We start from the raw sequence: 17,392 nt of genomic DNA, 5'->3' as shown, positions 1-17,392 counted from the left end.
AACTTAGGACTATCTTCAAATGGTTGAAAGCCACCAGATAAAGAGATTTATAGATTTATTATGGATTTATTATGTTCATTAGGGTGCTATTTAAATTCCTAGTGTCAATACTAATCATATTTTTTCCCTTAGCCATCACTGCTTGTCAATGTATCATAATTCAATATAAGTTTTCTTCACATAAAGCCCATTTATAATCAAGATACGATGTTATATTGAAGTTATTGATAGTCAATAATTTATTAATATGGATTTATTAAGAAACCTGCCAATTGTTTTTCCTTTTTTCAGTTTTAACACAAATAATGGTAACCCTAAAAGAAGCTCACAAATTACAAAAATCAATACTCTAGGACTCAGCACAGTCATTTCCTGGGACGAAACTTTATTTCATGTTGTAAATGCAAATTTTAGTAAAAATTCTGTTGAAATTACTTTTCTAGGACTGTTTCCAAAGCATTATTTCAACTACTCAAGATAAAACACATTATTTATCAGATTGTGATATTTCAAAATGTCTCAGGTGAGAAACCACTTGTCAAAAGGTAACACATTTGTTTAATTTCATTAGTTACAAGTGAACCGGTGGATAAGTCATGATTTTAGGTATGTATGTTTCTATTAAGACATCCAAGTCTCAGTGATAATCAGGAATGGGTATAGCTATGGGGAGATTCCAGGCGAGTCGGAGGTACCATCTCTGGGAGCCCACTGGGCCCACCAACCCCACTCCGCAGATTTAAAACAACAAAAGCTTTTAATTCATGGTGTGATTTAAGTCATGGTGTGGTTCACGAACATGAGAAGCAAATACCATCTCTGCTTGGGATGAAATTAAGGGGGGCTGTCTTGATGGATACCGTGGAGAGTACATCTATAGAGAAAGATCCTCACCATTTCAAGTAAGGGAGCACTGTTGGGGAATAGAAATTTTATATTCAGTGATCAACAAGGTTGGAAAGAACAGATAGTTCTTCGGAGAGAAGGAACCTCTCTTGATAGCTTTAGTATTGTATTGTGGGATGGAAATAGCTAAGAAAAGAAACCAATCACTGAAGAACAGGTAAATGTTTTCAAGTGAATCTGCATAGTGAAATGGTAACTGCAAATGAGCAAAATTTGCAAAGGTACGTTTTATTCTATGATATGAATACAAATCTGTTTTTCATCTGATAATCATAGCTGTGTAGATCTAGTAATTAGATGAGTGATTTAGATCCATCTCAATGTGGTCACTCAATAGAATTTTTGGTGCATCACAACTAAAAATGAAACAAAGAAAAAATTTCCTGGGTCATATGTCTAGATTCCAAACAGAAGGAGATGGCAGCCCGACAAGACAGGAAAAAAAGATTTTTCTTCCTTAATACTTTTCTTTCTCTCTATCATGGAAACATATGTTTTAAGGGGACGGGATATACATAGAGTGTTAAAACTGGAAGAGGCAATCAAGCTCCTTCATTTCTACAGACTCCTAAGGCTCAGTGATTTGCCCAAAGTTACCTGGTGTCCAACCTGCTTTAGTAATCAATGGGTGATTTAGTGTACTCTGTTCGTAATTTCCACTTGTTGCTACTCCGAAATATTTCTCAGGTTCACGTCTTTTATGCTATGAGACTAGCCAAGAAGAACAATTCTTAGTTTGGCTACATAAGCTGAAATCTTGCCAGTTTTTCTGAGCAACACAGAACAATTGGGTCTCATCATGTACATCCTTGGGAAGAGATGATTAATAGTTGCAGAGTCTCACAAAACAACTCTTAAGCCTTTCCCCTCCTTCATGCCTCATAATAGCCATCCCTTGCATGATATCCTATTTGACTTTTTAGTTTCCAGTATCTCAAACTCTCTTTGGTTGTATCAGGGAACATCAAGTTGGACTGAGCCATGTGGCCGATTTTATCTTGTGGTCACCAACCGCAATAATAGCATTTGCCATTTGCTGAATCTTTAGTATGAAATACTATATAAAAGTGAGACGCTCACTGTTGACATAGCTCAGTGGATATTCATTGAGCATCTTATAAAATGTCATTTCTGCACTTCGCATCAAGCAAGTCTTCCAGAAAGTATAGATTATTTTGATATTACCTGGAATTCAGACATGTTGGTTGCCTCTCTTCCTTCTTGGGGGTGATGGTTAGGTTAATGCTAGTCCCTTTCTAGAGATGAACTCTTGCCCCATGAACTATCACCTGCACAAGAATTAGGTCAGCTGTCTTGTGTGTGTCATGGGGTTGGGATGTATGTTTAAAAAACTAGCCTCTTATAAGTCCCCCTACTGTGAGTAGTGTAGGGTCAGCTTACAAAACTGTTTGCTTATACTCTTTTGAGCCTTGGCCCTGTTTATTTCTGGTAAGATGGGAGTTTTCCAGCAGTTCGTAGTCATCCTGCAGGTTGGGGAGATTTTGCCTCATGTCCTGGGTAACCCTTTGGACCTGAATACCAGTGCTGTTCTTTGTAGAAACCCTTTGGCCCCGGTATGCCTGAGCCTGGCGTTTACAGATGCCAAACTTACTGAGCAGGATAAATACATCCCTCTGGAAGGCCTTGGTGAAAATCGCATACAGGAATGGATTGGCACAGGAGTTAAGTGGATAGAAGAGAACCAGCAAGATTTTGGAGTTGGTAACCGTGATAAGAGGCTTGTTCATAAGTGCTGACAGAGCATAAAATGAGATTGGGGCCATGCACATGAAGTCAGTGAAGATCAACACAGCCATTCTTTTGGCAATTTTGGTGTCTTTGTCCCCCGGGTTGTACTGGGGATTGCGGACTGTGATGTAGATCTTTACGTAACAGAAGCAGACGATGACGAAGGCAACTATGTTGAGCAGCAGAACAAGGATAATATAAGCCAGGGCCAGAGGGGTCTCAGTGTCCATGGGCAGGCAGATGCTGACCTTGGCATAGCTGCTTATTCCCACCAAAGGGAGCAGGGCGAGCAGGAAGCAGCAAACCCAGCCCCCCACCATGATGGCGTATGCATGCCTGAGGCGGATTTTCCGGTCCAGGCGCATGGCGAAGGTGATGGCATACCAGCGCTCCAGGGTGATGACTGTCAGTGTGTACACTGAGAGCTCGCTGGCAAAGACGGTGAAGAAGCCTGCTGTGTTGCAGCCAGGGCCTGTCTGCCAGTCGATGGCGTGGTTGTAGTACTCGGACTGAGTGTAGAGGTCGACGGAGGCGATAAGCAGCAGGTACATCCCCATGCAGAAATCGGCAAAGGCCAAGTTGCACATGAGGAAGCGGGGGACGGTCAGTCTGTAGTGGCTGGTGAGCAGGATGAGCAGGACAAAGACGTTGCCCAAGAGAGCCAGCAGACTAACAAACCACACCACAATTCTCAGGAACTTGTAGCCCATGATATCTTCACAGGGGTTGAACTCGTCGGATTTCGGGGTACACACCATGTCTTCGTTGCCCCCACACACAGTGTAGTCATAATGGTTATCAAAGGCCTGTAGGGTCTCTTCTTGGGGGTTTTTGAGCTCCTGGCCAAAACCAATGATCTCATCTTCTTGTTCTTCAAAGAAGACGTGATAGTGAGAGTTGCTGTGGGTATCCTGGAACTTGGAGTTTTCCTTGTACCCAGCACTGCCGTCACCCACATCCTCTTCATATTCCTGGGAGAAGGGCCCGTTCACAGCATTCACAGATTTTCTCTGACGCAGTCTCCGAATACTGCTTTCATTACACATTAAGGACTCGAGGATTCTGCAAGGCAACAGAAATAACTCACCCCTTGCTGAAAACCCGCTAATGGTCCCCACAACACTTAGCAAAACATGCAGAATACTTACTATGATCTACATGATTCTACAAGATTGTGTATGACCTAGTCAGGCCCGTCCCTCGAGTCAGTTCCTATTACCCTCTCCTTCCCTGCTGCGGCCCAGTGACGTGGGCCCATATTTCTTTCTCATCTGCAACCAGTTCAAGAGCAATAGTGAGGAAAACAAGCATGGGTGCTGGATCCTGTCTGTCTAGGTGAGGACCTGGCTCTGCTATGTACTCGCTCTTTCACCTTGGGCAGGTCTAGAAACCTCAGTTTATCCCATTTTAAAGATGGTATCACGAAAGTATCTATTTCATATAGGGTTATTAAAGGATGAGGCAAGTTTATCTTTTTTAAAGCTCTTACATTGTTAATGCCATATTTGTGTTGCTTATTGTTATTATTTCTATTCAGAGCTTTAGAACCCCATGTTCCTTTCGCCTGAAAAATTCATGACTGCTTTTACTCGTTTTTCAGTTTGAACTCAAATGTCCCTTTCTCAGAGGGGATAGCCTTAAATAAATTGTCCTTTCCTTGTGTGTACTTCCTTCATAGCACTATCTGATATCTCATAGTTGTTTGCTTGTTTATTTTCTGACTCCCCCTAGTAGAATGTAAACAAAATGCAAGAAGGCTCTTCTCCATTCTATACATTGCTGTGGATAAAACAGGGCCAGGCACATAGTAGGTGCTCGACAAATAGTTTCTTCACAAATGAATAAAAGGACATTATGCAGGCATGCTCATGGAAGACTTAATTTTTTGCTAGCACTACACAAATAATCAAAAGGGATTATTTAGCTTGCTGCAGCTGCTGAGCAGATGTTGATTCATCTACTGGGCTCTGGTTTAAATGCCCAATGGACTGCCTGTTCCAACCTGTTTGGAGATTAATGAGAAATCTGGACTCTGCCCTTGAAGCCCGTTTTAGCCTTTCACCCATCCCTAGTCCTTTCCCACTCTAGGCCACATGGCGTCAGTATAGAGCCTGCTATCACCATCTCCAAAACCCACTCCTAGTTTTCTGTCGGTGTGATGCCGGGATTTGCCTTCCTGGCACAGCTATTCAACTAGTTTGCTTCTGCCGACCCACCGCCCCCCACTAGATCCCAGTTATTTCTGACTGCAAGTATGAGTGCAGACAGTCAACCAGTAGATATTATATAGAAAATGAGAGAGTAAGTGACAAGTGAAGGTGGCTTTTGGAGAATGGGATTGCATGAGACACAAAGGGGGAAATAATGCAGAGTTAAGTGTAGGTGAAGACAAGGTTCAGAGAAAGCATAGAGAAAGAAAGAAGGCCATCTGTCCTTTGCAGCCCCGCAAGCAGCTTAATCATAAAATAACAACATATTGAGAGCTTATAATATTCCAGGTCATTATGATAGGTCTTTTCTATTCAGTTTCTCATTGAATCTTCTCAAAACATCTATGAATGATAGCCTTATGATTTCCATTGACCAAGGCGCAGGAAAGTTAAGGAAGTAGGCTGGGATAACACCACTAGGAAGTGGCACAGATGGCGTACAAACCCAGCTGACTCCAAAACCCACAAATGTGTCACCAGTAAGTGACATGTTCAAAGCCTGAATTGACCAGGTAACCCAATCGCTTCTGTTTTTAAGTTAGTTCTCCCATATTGTGGCATCTAATGTGTGTTGAATCTCAAAGTCAGAAACCATGTAGTGTAATCTCTCTATAAGATTCTACATGATCTGGTCCTTTCTGTCTCTCCTGTGTCATCTCCTATTCTCCTCCCTTCCCTACTGTGATCCATTGACTTTGGCCTTATTTCTCATCTGCAACCACGCTGAGTCTGCAGTCTTTGTGTCCCATGGATTTCGTGTTTCTTAGGGATGCTTCCAGTTCTTTTTACCTGGTTAACCACAAAACTTCTTCCCCAAGCCCAGAAATTAATTTAACTCCCACCAAGGCCTTTGTTCCTTATTCCAGACACCTGCCACTTACCCTCTGGTTTTCTTCTGATTCTTAAAAGCACAGCAGTGGCTTGGATAAGAGAGGTCAGCCCGTGTGAGGTGAAGGAAACTCAAGGAAAGTGGAAGTTTCTTGAGTGTCCAAGTGTTTCTTGCTATCAGTTCCCTCAGGGGCTCCAGGCCCTTGGGTGGCAGGGTGGTAACACTGGTATGAGAAACGTCCCTGGGAGGGAGAGAGCAGAGTGATGCAGAGAGGTGGTAAGCAGCCAGAGCCTTTTAGTTCTTGGCCAGAAATCAAACAGGCCTGACATTAACAGAGAGATGTATGCTCCTTTCTGCTCTTGAATAGGCACTCTGACTTTTTTATATACAGCCACCCATCTAAGGAAGGGTGGCTAAATTGATTCCTACTAGGTTCCTAAATTGATAGCGTACAAGGGACTCCCATTTTTATTGCTTGGCACTCCAGGATCCATCAACACTGATAATAGTTTAGCAGGTAGTTTATGTTATCCATTACAAAACATAGAAACTCTTGGAGTCAGAAACAGATGTCAATTCTACTCTGGAAAACCACACCATATAACTAATAAAGAGTTTCAAGAAGCCAGAGAAATAGGCTCAAAGGGGCCCAAATTGCTCTCAGTCTCTGTGAGGACAAGGGGATTAGTAAACTAATCCCTTTGGGATTAGTAAACTGCTCACTGATATGGGTCAATACCAGTATCCTGAAAGCTTCTCCGAATGATGCATTGAGAGTCATACCAATTCTGTGATGAATTCATGACCCAGAACAGCCTCCCCACAGTTTCTTTAGAAGGCTGTAAATGTGTTCCTGGAAGGAAACTTCGGTATTTACATTCACAGTCTCAAATGAGATTCAGGTCACTTCTGAAAACAATGGGGAAAGTGGTGAGGCAGAGGGCAATGTAGACATTACTGTTAGTTACTAAAGTTACTAGTTAGGTAATTCAAGACTTTCCGTGTGACATTTCTAGTTCTTTTCTCAGTTCCAGAGAGGCCAGGTTACATATCTTGTTCCATCATTTCTAATTGCATTGAATAATGTGTGAATAAGACCATGCATATTTAACCTAATAGCTCTCATTTTATATTTTATTGACTAAAATGTATGCTAAATATTCCTTATATTTTTATGCATTTTATAATTTTTCTACAATTCACAAATTTAATATATAATTTAATTTTACAATGAAAATATTTAATATAATTAGTAGTGTCTGATTAGAGAGCAAATTCCAGTATTTGCAACTTTTTCCTTATCACCATTGTAATTGGATTTAGCTGGGACTTTTTTTTTTAGTTTTATTGGGGAATATTAGGGAACAGTGTGTTTTTCCAGGGCCCATCAGTTCCAAGTTGTCCTTCACTCTAGTTGTGGAGGGCACCGCTCAGCTCCAAGTCCAGTTGCCGTTTTCAATCTTTAGCTGCCAGGGGCGCAGCCCACCATCCCATGCGGGAATTGAACCGGCAACCTTGTTGTTGAGAGCTCGCGCTCTAACCAACGGAGCCATCCGGCCACCACTGGGATTTACATTCTTAGGTTCAAGGCTTCTAGAACTGGCTACTCAATTTTTATAAACATGAAGCTTGTTTATTAACCTCATTCTCACCACAGAACTATAATTCTCAGGGAAGGGGCCACATTTGCTATTTTGTTTTGTATTCAATTTAAAAACTGTATAATTCAGCATTTCCCAAACTACACTGGTGGTAAGAATTACTCTTGGCGCTTGTTACTATACTATTCCAGGTTATTTTTAATATTAAGGATATATTGTGGGAAACTGGCATAAATAAACAACTTTGCAGTTAGGGAGAGAGTTGAGGGATGTTGGAGCGCCATCGTGAAGTAAATGAAGCTGAACTTGGCTCTCCTGCCTCATCTGTCCTTGGACGCATCTCTTCCTCTTTCAGTCATGCTGTGTTCCGGGTATGGCCATCTTTCTGCCTCCAGGTTTCTGGAAGCAACTTATGTGTCTCTTTATCCAGTGACACTTTCACGTCAGTGTTAGATACACTGATTGTGTGTGTTCATCTGAGTTTGTCCTTCCAAGTAATGTGTTTGCATTTTAATAGATATTTCTTGGGAACACATGTTAGTAACCATTCCAGTTACTGTGTGACAAAACATCCCAAAACTAAGTGGCAGCAAACGACAACCTTTCATGATAAGTATAGCTTTAGTAGGTCAGGATGTTGAGCAGGGCCTGGCAAGGATGGCTTGTCTCTGTGCTGTGATGTCTGGGGCTCAGCTGGGAACACACGAAGGCCGGGGGCTGGATTATCTGCAGGCTCCTGCACTTGCATGTCTGGTGCCAAGACTGAAATGAGGCAAAGCTGAGCTCAGCTGGGACTGATGACATGGCCTCTCCATGTGGCTTGCGTTTCTCCCATCGTGACAGCCAGGTTCTGAGCGGGAGTATCCTGAGAGGAAGCATCTGGAGAGAGGGCGTTTCAGGAAAGCTGGTAGATTCAAGGGCAGGGGACACAGAACCCACGTCTCAGCAGGCAGAATATCAAGGAATTCGGTGCCTAATTTAAAAACTGGTAATCTAATGGTGGGGATATCATTGAGGCAGCTATCTGGTGAAAACTGGCAACTCTCCTGAACTACACCCCAGGTCAACTGAATTATAATCTCTGATGGTGGGGCCCAGGAATCTGCATTATCTAAGATGCCCTCTATGTAGTTCAGTATCTCATCTCAATTCTCAACATTTTTATGAAGCAGGTGGATACTAAAGTTAAGACACAAGGCACGTTGTGTCTAAGGACTCAGGGAAACAAGGAGAGAGCCATAACTATAACCTGCATTTAGAGTTCTTAGAATCAGTGTCCTGGAATGCTTTTCCTTACCCCTTATCTTCAGAGCTCTGGAGTCTGTGAACTCAGATCCAGGTGCATGAACCCTCCTGGGACTCATTTTGGAATCTGGGAGGGAGGAATTAATTCTATGGTTCGTCTGTGTGTCTGCAATGAGTGTACCCCAGCTGGCCTCTAGTTGGGTCCCAGTGCAGGCACGGAGAAAGTGGGTGTTGAAAAATGTGTCTAAATCTTGTGACAGAAACGTCTGTAACATCATGGGTCCTTGGTATGTAATATGGGTTCAGTGAATGTTAATTCTCTCCTTGCCTTAATTTGGTGTTTATTGAACTCAAGTAAGAAGCAAGGAACGCAGCATATCCAACTCCAGCCCAGGTCTTGATTTGTATATCCAGTTGCTTCTTTGACATCTTCACCTGGATGCCCCACGCATCTCTAACTTAACAGGTCCATCCCCAATTTAGTTTTTGATCTTCTCACCCCCACTTCAACCTGCTCCTCCTCTACTTCATCTAGCAGAAGTCCTGTGGATTTAAATTTTGAAAGACTCCTGAATCTATGTATTTGCATGTCCAATGTAAGCTCTCTCCTTCAAGAGAACTGTCCTCTCTTGCTGCAGTAGCTTTCTGGTCCATCCTTAATTTCTCCCAATCCATTCTCCACACAGCAGCCAGAACAGTCATAAAATAGGTTGAGTAAGGTCACTGTCCTGCTCAAAACCTTGCAGTGACTCCTCATGTACCATGAATAACATCTAGTCTTCTTTCCGTGCCCTTCAATGCCTACAGATCTGGCCTTTGCCTTCCTCTCCAGCCTCGTTTCAGCGACCTCAGGTCACTGACTGCCCAAATTACAATGTATGTGGAGCCATCTTACTTCCCACTGGCATCATCCACTTGATGTGGCTCTAAGTATCCATTAAGCCTACTGCCCCTAAAGTGCTGGTGAAGTGCTGCTCTCTCCTGACGCAGGCTGTTCCACTCATACTACTTTGGCACTTACAGAGTCCAGTACATGGAACAATTGCTTTTTTCCCATTTTTTTTTGGATTTAACCTTCCTTGCAGAGATCTGCAGTTTTAATCAGATAGTCTGGATGTTATCAGAAAGGAAGGTAGGAGCTCCTGGATACTTCCCAATGGATGTAGCACTGCCTCTCTGCTCAAAATATCCCAATGGAATGATTGTTCCCTCCAAACCTACTCGTTATTTCTTCATTTCCTGAATTGTGTCCACCTCTTCCAGGGCTTGTATCTTCATAAATTCTCTTTTGCCATCACCAGAAATATTTATAGCAAAATGCAATTGGGCTATGACCCCCAATTCGATGTCAGCTGAGCTATTTATACGTCTACAGTCTCATGTTTCTCATCACTACCACCTTAGTTTAGGTCTGAATTACATTTCACATGAGTTTTGTAAAAACTTCCTGACTGGTCTCCCAGAAATTCCACTAATCCCACCTTCAGATTTAGGACAGAGAGTTCTTTCTAAAACTTGGATCCCATGGTTCCTCCAACATCTACAGACTGAAGTTCAAGCTTCTTAGCAGAGTATCTCCCTTCTCCCCAGTGGGAATCTCTTCCTGAATCCTGTGTTGTCTTCTTTCTTGATTTTTCTCCTTCAATTCACTGGAACACATTTTCTTAGAAAAGCTATATGAGGACTTAAAAAAGCTTTCTGAGTCCTTGCAAGTCTCAGAGTGTCTTTTTTTCCCCTACCCTTACTTTACCTGGCTATTAACTTTACATTGTAAATCACATTTCTTCAGAATTCTCAAGGCTTGATTGAATTCTAACACCCAGTGTGGCTTTGGGAAGAATGAGTGATTTAGATTGTTGTCTTTTTGTCATTGACTTGTGTCTACTCTGTGGTAGCTTTCAAGGCCTTCTCTTTCTTTTCCAGCTTTATTGAGATATAATTACCATAATAACCTATTAAGTTTAAGGTATGCAATGTGGTGATTTGGATACATGTGAATATTGTGAAATGATTATATGGCCTTCTCTTTGTCCCTGGTGTGAGATTCCATAAAGGTGTGCCTTGTTATGCATCTTTTTTCCATTTATTATCCTGGTCACAAGTGGTAAAGGGGCCTTCACTCTGAAGACCTGTGTTCAACTCTAGGAAAATTTTTGGTATTGTTTCCAGGATAACTTAGGCCTCTCATTTGCTTTGTTTCCTCTCTGCAATTCCTAGTAAGTGTGAAAGGAACCGGAATCCATCCGGCACATCCCCATCTTTTCATATAAATGTCTCATGTTAGTTTCCTTGAATCTTCCGGTAGAATTCCTTGACTGTATCTTCTCTCTTCTACTGAATTTTGAAAAAATAATTAATTATAAAATTTCCCAATTTTATTAACGTGTAACTGACAAATAAAAACTGTATGTGTCCCTATGTGGTGTACAATGCGATGTCTGATATATGTATATTGTGAAATGATTACTATAATTGAGCTAATTCACATAGTCATCATCTTACATAGATATCATTGTTGCGTGTGGAAAGAACATTTAAGACCTACTCTTTTAGCAAATTTCCAGTATATAATATAGTATTATTAACTATAGTCACCATACTATACTCAGACCTTAGATCATCCGAACTTATTGACCCTCTATAACTGAAACATGACCCCTTGACCAACATCTCCCTATTTTGCCCATCTCCCAGTCCCTGACAACCACCATTCTATTCTCTGTTACTAAGAGTTCAAGCTTTTTAGATCCTATGTGTAACTGACATCACGCAGTATTTGTCTTTTTGTGCCTGGCTTTGAAGTTTAATTTAGCTTGATGAGAACTAGGACTCTGCCTGTTCTGTTCAATGCCATATTTTTTGCACCAAGACTGGTGCTTAGAAGACAGAAGGTGCTGAATACCTGTGGTTCAGATGCACAAATACATTTTAAAGAGAGCTGTCTTGTTTTCCTTTTTTGTAGCATATTTGAGGAAGTGTACATATTGTTTAGGAGCATGGCTTTTATTTTATTTATGTTTATTTTAATAATCTTTTTATTTTTCAATTACAGTTGACATTCGATATTATATTAGCCTCAGGTGTACAGCACAGTGGTTAGACACTTATATAACTTGTGAAGTGAGGCTAGGACCCCCCTGGCCCCATACATAGTTATTACAATATTATTGACTATATTCCCTATGCTGTCCTTTACATCCCTGTGACTGTTTTGTAAGTGCCAATTTGTACTTCTTAATCGCTTCACCTTTCCAAGTAGCCCTCCAACCTCCCTCCCATTACATTCAGACTATCTGAATTTGAATCCCCAGCTTCAGCATTTACTCTAAGTCACTTAATCTTTTTGTGCCCCGGTTTCCACGTCTTGGGTTTGTTGAACAGTAACTGACAGTGTGTTCTCAATAAATATTAGCTATTACCAGTTTTGTTATAGTTATAAGGATGAAATTTCTTCTCAGATTTATCTCAGGTCACGAACTGCTTTGGTGAAAGCTCTTTTCTGTCCTCTGTAATGTCTTTGGTTCTTCCAGTCTCATTCCTCCCTCCATGTTTGTTTACCTTGGTTTATGTCTTTCATGTTAGAAGCATTCATTGGCTGGTGGTCCTTGGTGGCATGTTCCTACTTAAGAGTGAGGCATTTGAAAATGTAATTGGGAGCTTGTTCACTGGCAAACTTTGCTTTAGGACAGTTGTGTAGGGAGCTGGCCATCATGTTATTGGTCCCTAAAATGCCAATGTGGAAGTCTCTTTCCTCCATTTTAGAACTTTTCAGTTAAGACTCAAATATCCATCCTAGAGGGGATGTACTTGGCTGCTGGTATTTTGCCTGAATGGGGTAGAGGGTTAACATTTCCAGCAACAGACCTTCGATAAATCCTTTTGTTTTTAGTCCCATGTCTGACTCTTGCCACATGTCACACTCAGCACCTCTCAGTCCCATTCCCCTTAGAAGTTCTGCAGGACAAGGCAGCTGCCTCTGCCTGTATGTTCCCTGTGGATACTCTAAGTTTCACCTTCCTTCTCCTCTGCCTTTTTCCTCTGAGGATTCTGTAGCTTTTCATACTATCGATGTGCCCTAACCTGTCCCCTTTGTCCTTATAGATTTATGTATAGGAAAAATTCCTTTTCCATATTTTTAGGGGAATCTCAGGAGACAGAGGAGATAAAAGCTTATGCTTAATGCATCATTTTTAACTTTTAATCACTACTTCATTTAGCACATAGAACTGTGCAAGAACTTAGAACAAACACTTGTTGAATGCTGAGCAACACGAGACAGTCTCTCAACTCTGGAATCAATGGAGAAAGAGAACATCAGTCTGAAGAAACCCCAAACTTCAATAAGGCAGGGATCATTTTAAGTTATTTGAAGCTGTATCTTTTCTCATTCATCTAAATTTTTATCTGATTGCTTTGAATCCAGAGTTTTGTAATAGTGTACCTTCTTTTTTTAGTTACATTTAAAAATTTTGTTTGTAGAGTGAAAAGAACCTGGAGAGTAGCTATAAGCAGTTAAGGGATCTGAATTCATTTGTGAATGTAGCCATATGGATGGAAACCTACAAGCTGGAAGGGCCTCCCTCTCTCTTACTGACTCTGGCACTTTCCACAAAGAGTTCATTAAGTGATAGGCACTAAATGTGACAAGAATTTGTCTCTAGCAAGTATTTACTCACAAAACAGAATGCAACTGAGTGAAACCTCCCAGACAGTTTGAAGTCTAATTGTTTAGATCATGGGAACCATCTCAAGTTAAGTGTCTAATGAAACTAACAGGACCTGAAACTAACAGGAGAGAGTGAGTCCTTCAGGGTTATATGCAAGGTAAGAATATCACCAAATTTTGTGATGCCAGGAAATAAAAAAGAGCCAACTGATATTTGATGTAATAGGAAGAAAAATTTCGCCTCAGAAGCAATTATGTACAGTAGCATCTCCACACATTGGAACAATTTCCATTCTGTGTGAGATATTTTCTCACTGATTCTTATTTAAGGTTAATCTTTGATGGATTCAGTTGCAAATTAAATAAGCACTGATTGCCTTGCCAATCTTTTAGTAGCGATTGCAAGTGTTTTTTATATTTGCTTGCAATGAGTGTGGGTTTTTCTAGAGGTCACTGTGTAGAGGCGAATCCATTATAAATGTGTAGATATAAATTGGTAGATGAAATGCATGTAAGAGCATAAAGAAAATGTATTTACTGCTTAAAAGCCAATTTAGTTAATTTATTAATACTGAATTAAAAATAACTTAAGGGCTTAAAAGCTGTAAGTTCAAGACAAAGAGCTCGTTTATTTGTATACAAGAATTTTAAACCATGATACATATTTAATCAGTAACTATGTATTCATTGCTTTCTATGTCTTAGGTACAATTCTAGATGCTAGAGCTATGGCAGTAAACTATCAACATGCAGAAATTTCTGTTCTTCTCATGCTTATATTATAGTGGGGAGAGAAGGATAATTAAAAAAAAAAAAGTGAAACTCATGGTATGTTAGATGATGACTATGAGTACCATGGGGAAAAGGAATACAAAGAAGAGGAAAGGAAGAACACCGACATGAAGTCACAATTATAGATGAGGGAGGGTGTCAAAGAAGGCCTTACTGAGGAGATAGTTGAGCTAAGGTCTGAAGGAGGTGAGAGAGAGCCATGTCAGTATCTGGGGAAGAGCATTGTAGGCAGATCCCATCCAGTGCAAAGGCCCTGATATGAGGATATACCTGGTATTTTTGAACAAGCAAGAGGCCAGTGTGGCTGGAACTGAGACAGTGGGGTGGGGGTGGGGGGGTGTTGTAGGAATTGTGAGAGAAGAAGACAGGGAGGTAATGGGGAACCAGATCATGTCTGTAGGCAATCAAAAGTACTTTGTCTTTTCAGCAGAGTAAGATCAAAAGCCAATCTGACTTGTTTAAAAAGAATCAATCTGGCTATTGTTTTGAAAGTAAACGAAAAAGAGCAAAGGGTGGAAACAAGGATAGAGAGGTTGGGGCCTTGGACCAAAGTGGTGGCATTGGAGATGCTGAGAAAGTTTGGAATTTGTATAGATTTAAAAGGTAGAGCCAATGGGATTTTCTGATGTATTGGAGATAGGGTATGAAAGAAAGAGAGAAGCCAAGAATGACTCCATGATTTGTGGTCTGTAACTAGATGAAGGGAGTTGCCATTTCCTGAGATAGGCAGGCAGGAAGTTGCCATTTCCTGAGATGACAAGGCAGGTTTGTCGGGAATGAGCAGGGTTTCAGTTTTGGACAGATCAAGTTTGAGATGTCTATTAGACATCCAGGTGACATTGTCAAGTAGGCAATATGTTATAAGTCTGGAATTTGGATGAGTTGTCTGGATAGGAGATTTCTGTTTGGATATCACAGGTATTATGCAAAGCCATAGGAGTGGATGAAATCACCAAGGAAGTGAATGAAGAGAGAGATAAAAAGAAGACCAAAGATGGAGCCTAGGGGCATTCTAACATTAAGAGGTCAGGAAGAAGAAGAAGAACTGGAGAGGGGAAGGAGAGGGTCAGGAAGAAGAAGAAAAGGAGACTGGGAAAAGAGCAATCAGAGGTAAGGAGAAAAACCAAGAAAGAGTGGTATCTTGGAAGCCAAAAAAAAGAAGATTCTGCAAAGAGATTGGAGTCATCCACTGAGTCAAATGCTTCTGAGATAAAAAAACTAAGAATTGGCCATTTGATTTAGCAACTGTGGAAGTCACTGGTTCCACAGTTCACTGGCATGGTGGGAGATGAAAACCTGATTGGGCTGAGCATAATAGAGATTGTGGAAGAGGAATTAGAATTGTAGCCAACTCTTTTATAATGTCTTGCTGCAAAAGGACACAAATAAATAAGTCAGAAGTAAATATGGAGTGGAAGGAATTTTTAAAATTATAATTCCATATATGGCTCTGAAAGATGAAGAATCTCTTTAAGATAAAAGAATACCTGAAAATAATACTAACTCTTTAAAGTCATCAAATATTCATTCAGTATCTCTAGAGAGGCAAGGTAGTTGTCTCATTGGAATCAGGATCCAGATAGACCTAGGTTTTGCAGCTGATTGATGTGTATTTTACATATCTTTTAATCTACAGGCTCAAGAAATACTGTTTCAAGATAGCAGAAACTGCAGCATGTTTCAATGCTGATGGGGGATCATCTGTAAAGAGGAAAATATAGATGGTATAGGACAGAAAGGTGAGGGTTGCTAAAGAAATGCCCTTGAATTGCTGAGTGGGCATGGGTTGGAGGATCTGGTGAAGGGGTCAGCCTTCAAAAGTGACATAAAATATAGGAGAGGAGACAGAGGATGTGGACATAGATGCGGGAAGATGAGGAGATGTGGTGACGGGAATACTCTTCTGATCAATTTCATTCTTGATGAAATGGAAGTTAAGGTGATGAACTGGGTGTGAGAATGAGGGAAAAGGACAAAAAGACTTGAGGAGAAGGGAGGCGTTATGATGTATTCATGCAGGAGAGTGGGAGAGTGAATAGGGAAATGGGATGTTACTGCTGTGTAGCACTTAGGACCCACTTGTGGTGAATGATATAAAGTGAGATCACTTGCCATATGCAAAAGTCCAGGTCCATAGCAGGTGGCTTGTTGGATTTAACCAAAATAGGGTTTTTCTAGGAAAGGATTATAAGAAAGAGGGGCAAGGTGGTTAGTTGGCTATGGGTATATGTCAGTGTTTATAATGATAGACCATGAATTTAAACTGCTTCAGAAAGCAATTGAGGATATGAGAGAGGTGAGAAATAGTACAATATTACTAATGGATTGTAGATCCTAGTGGGACAAAAGAATTGAAGGAATTAATGTATTAGAGGGAAAGAGATAGAAAGACAGCAGGATGTTTGCAACTGAGATTATGGAGGGTTTGTAGTCAGTAGTAATGACCGACCTAGAGTATGGTCAAGGAAGTGAAGTTTGGAGGTAGAGTGGAGGGCAAGTTTATTGGAGGAGTGAAGGTAGGTCACAGTATAGGAAAGATTATATATATGGATATTGAAATCACCAAAAATTATGAGAGGGGTAGTGCTAGAGAAGTCAGTAACAGCAGATCAGTAGCTGAAATCTTCAAGAAATGAGACAAAATTACTTTGGAGTTCATGGATAACAACCTAAAAAGATATCTGGGTGGTAATGTCTGATGGCATGAGTGTCAAAGTTGAGGAGGGTTGCTAAGGAGGAGGGAGGGATAATGGTCCAAAAGCAACAAAGAGGAGGAAGGAGATTGTTCAACTCAATTCCATTTCATGTAAACTGCTTCTGCTTCTATGATGTGAGTCAGCAATTAACCTGTTTCAAAATTATATCTTCTATTTTAAGGTATTTCAAAGCTGTCAGTGCCCACAAGTAAATGTCTTTACTTTGCTCACATGAGGATTGAATTGAAACATGAATCTGCAAGTTGCTCATATGTATGACTTAGAAGGAAAGACGTGTTATTATTGTAACTTTAATGCCAAGACAAACTTGATGAATAAAAAAGTGAAACTATTCTATCCTTGTCTATTATTTTGGCTTGAAATTCATCATTCATCAAATATTGAATGAGTTTTTGCGATGTGTGAGACATTGTGTAAGGGTTACAACAGTGGGAAAAATAGACAAAAATCCCTTCTCCTATTGTGTTACCTACGAGCAGAGGGAGACAGAGAGTGGACAAGTAAGTAAATGTCTAGAATATCTAGCATGTCGGGTGATAATAAGCATCATGGAGAAAAATAAGGCAGGATGAAGAGTGGTGGCCAGTTTGCAAATTTAAATTGGGAATTCAGGGAAGACCTCAATGAGAAGCTTACATTTAAGCAAAACTTAAAGGAGGTGAAGGAGCAAGCCCCCT

At 40.7% G+C, this 17,392-nt stretch overlaps 1 protein-coding gene across 2 annotated transcripts in view; it reads right to left on the bottom strand.

The window, feature by feature from the left end:
• Positions 1 to 226: 226 nt before the first annotated feature.
• Positions 227 to 17,392, bottom strand: part of TSHR (thyroid stimulating hormone receptor) — a 111,533-nt gene continuing 94,367 nt past the window's right edge. The window contains exons 10-11 of one of the 2 annotated variants that reach the window (XM_081048694.1): positions 5,747 to 5,935; positions 227 to 3,717 (exon numbers count right to left, since the gene is read on the bottom strand). In XM_081048694.1, coding sequence (XP_080904820.1) covers positions 2,304 to 3,717; positions 5,747 to 5,935 — 1,603 coding nt within the window. In that variant the 3' untranslated portion in view covers positions 227 to 2,303. The remainder of the gene's footprint in view (positions 3,718 to 5,746; positions 5,936 to 17,392) is intronic. The other variant, XM_081048695.1, reaches the window with a different exon arrangement.

Source organism: Rhinolophus hipposideros, assembly GCF_964194185.1.
Source record: "Rhinolophus hipposideros genome assembly, chromosome: 5".
Lineage (NCBI taxonomy): Eukaryota > Metazoa > Chordata > Mammalia > Chiroptera > Rhinolophidae > Rhinolophus > Rhinolophus hipposideros.
The sequence above is the reverse complement of the archived record's forward strand: the minus strand, read 5'-3'. Positions and strand labels throughout refer to the sequence as shown.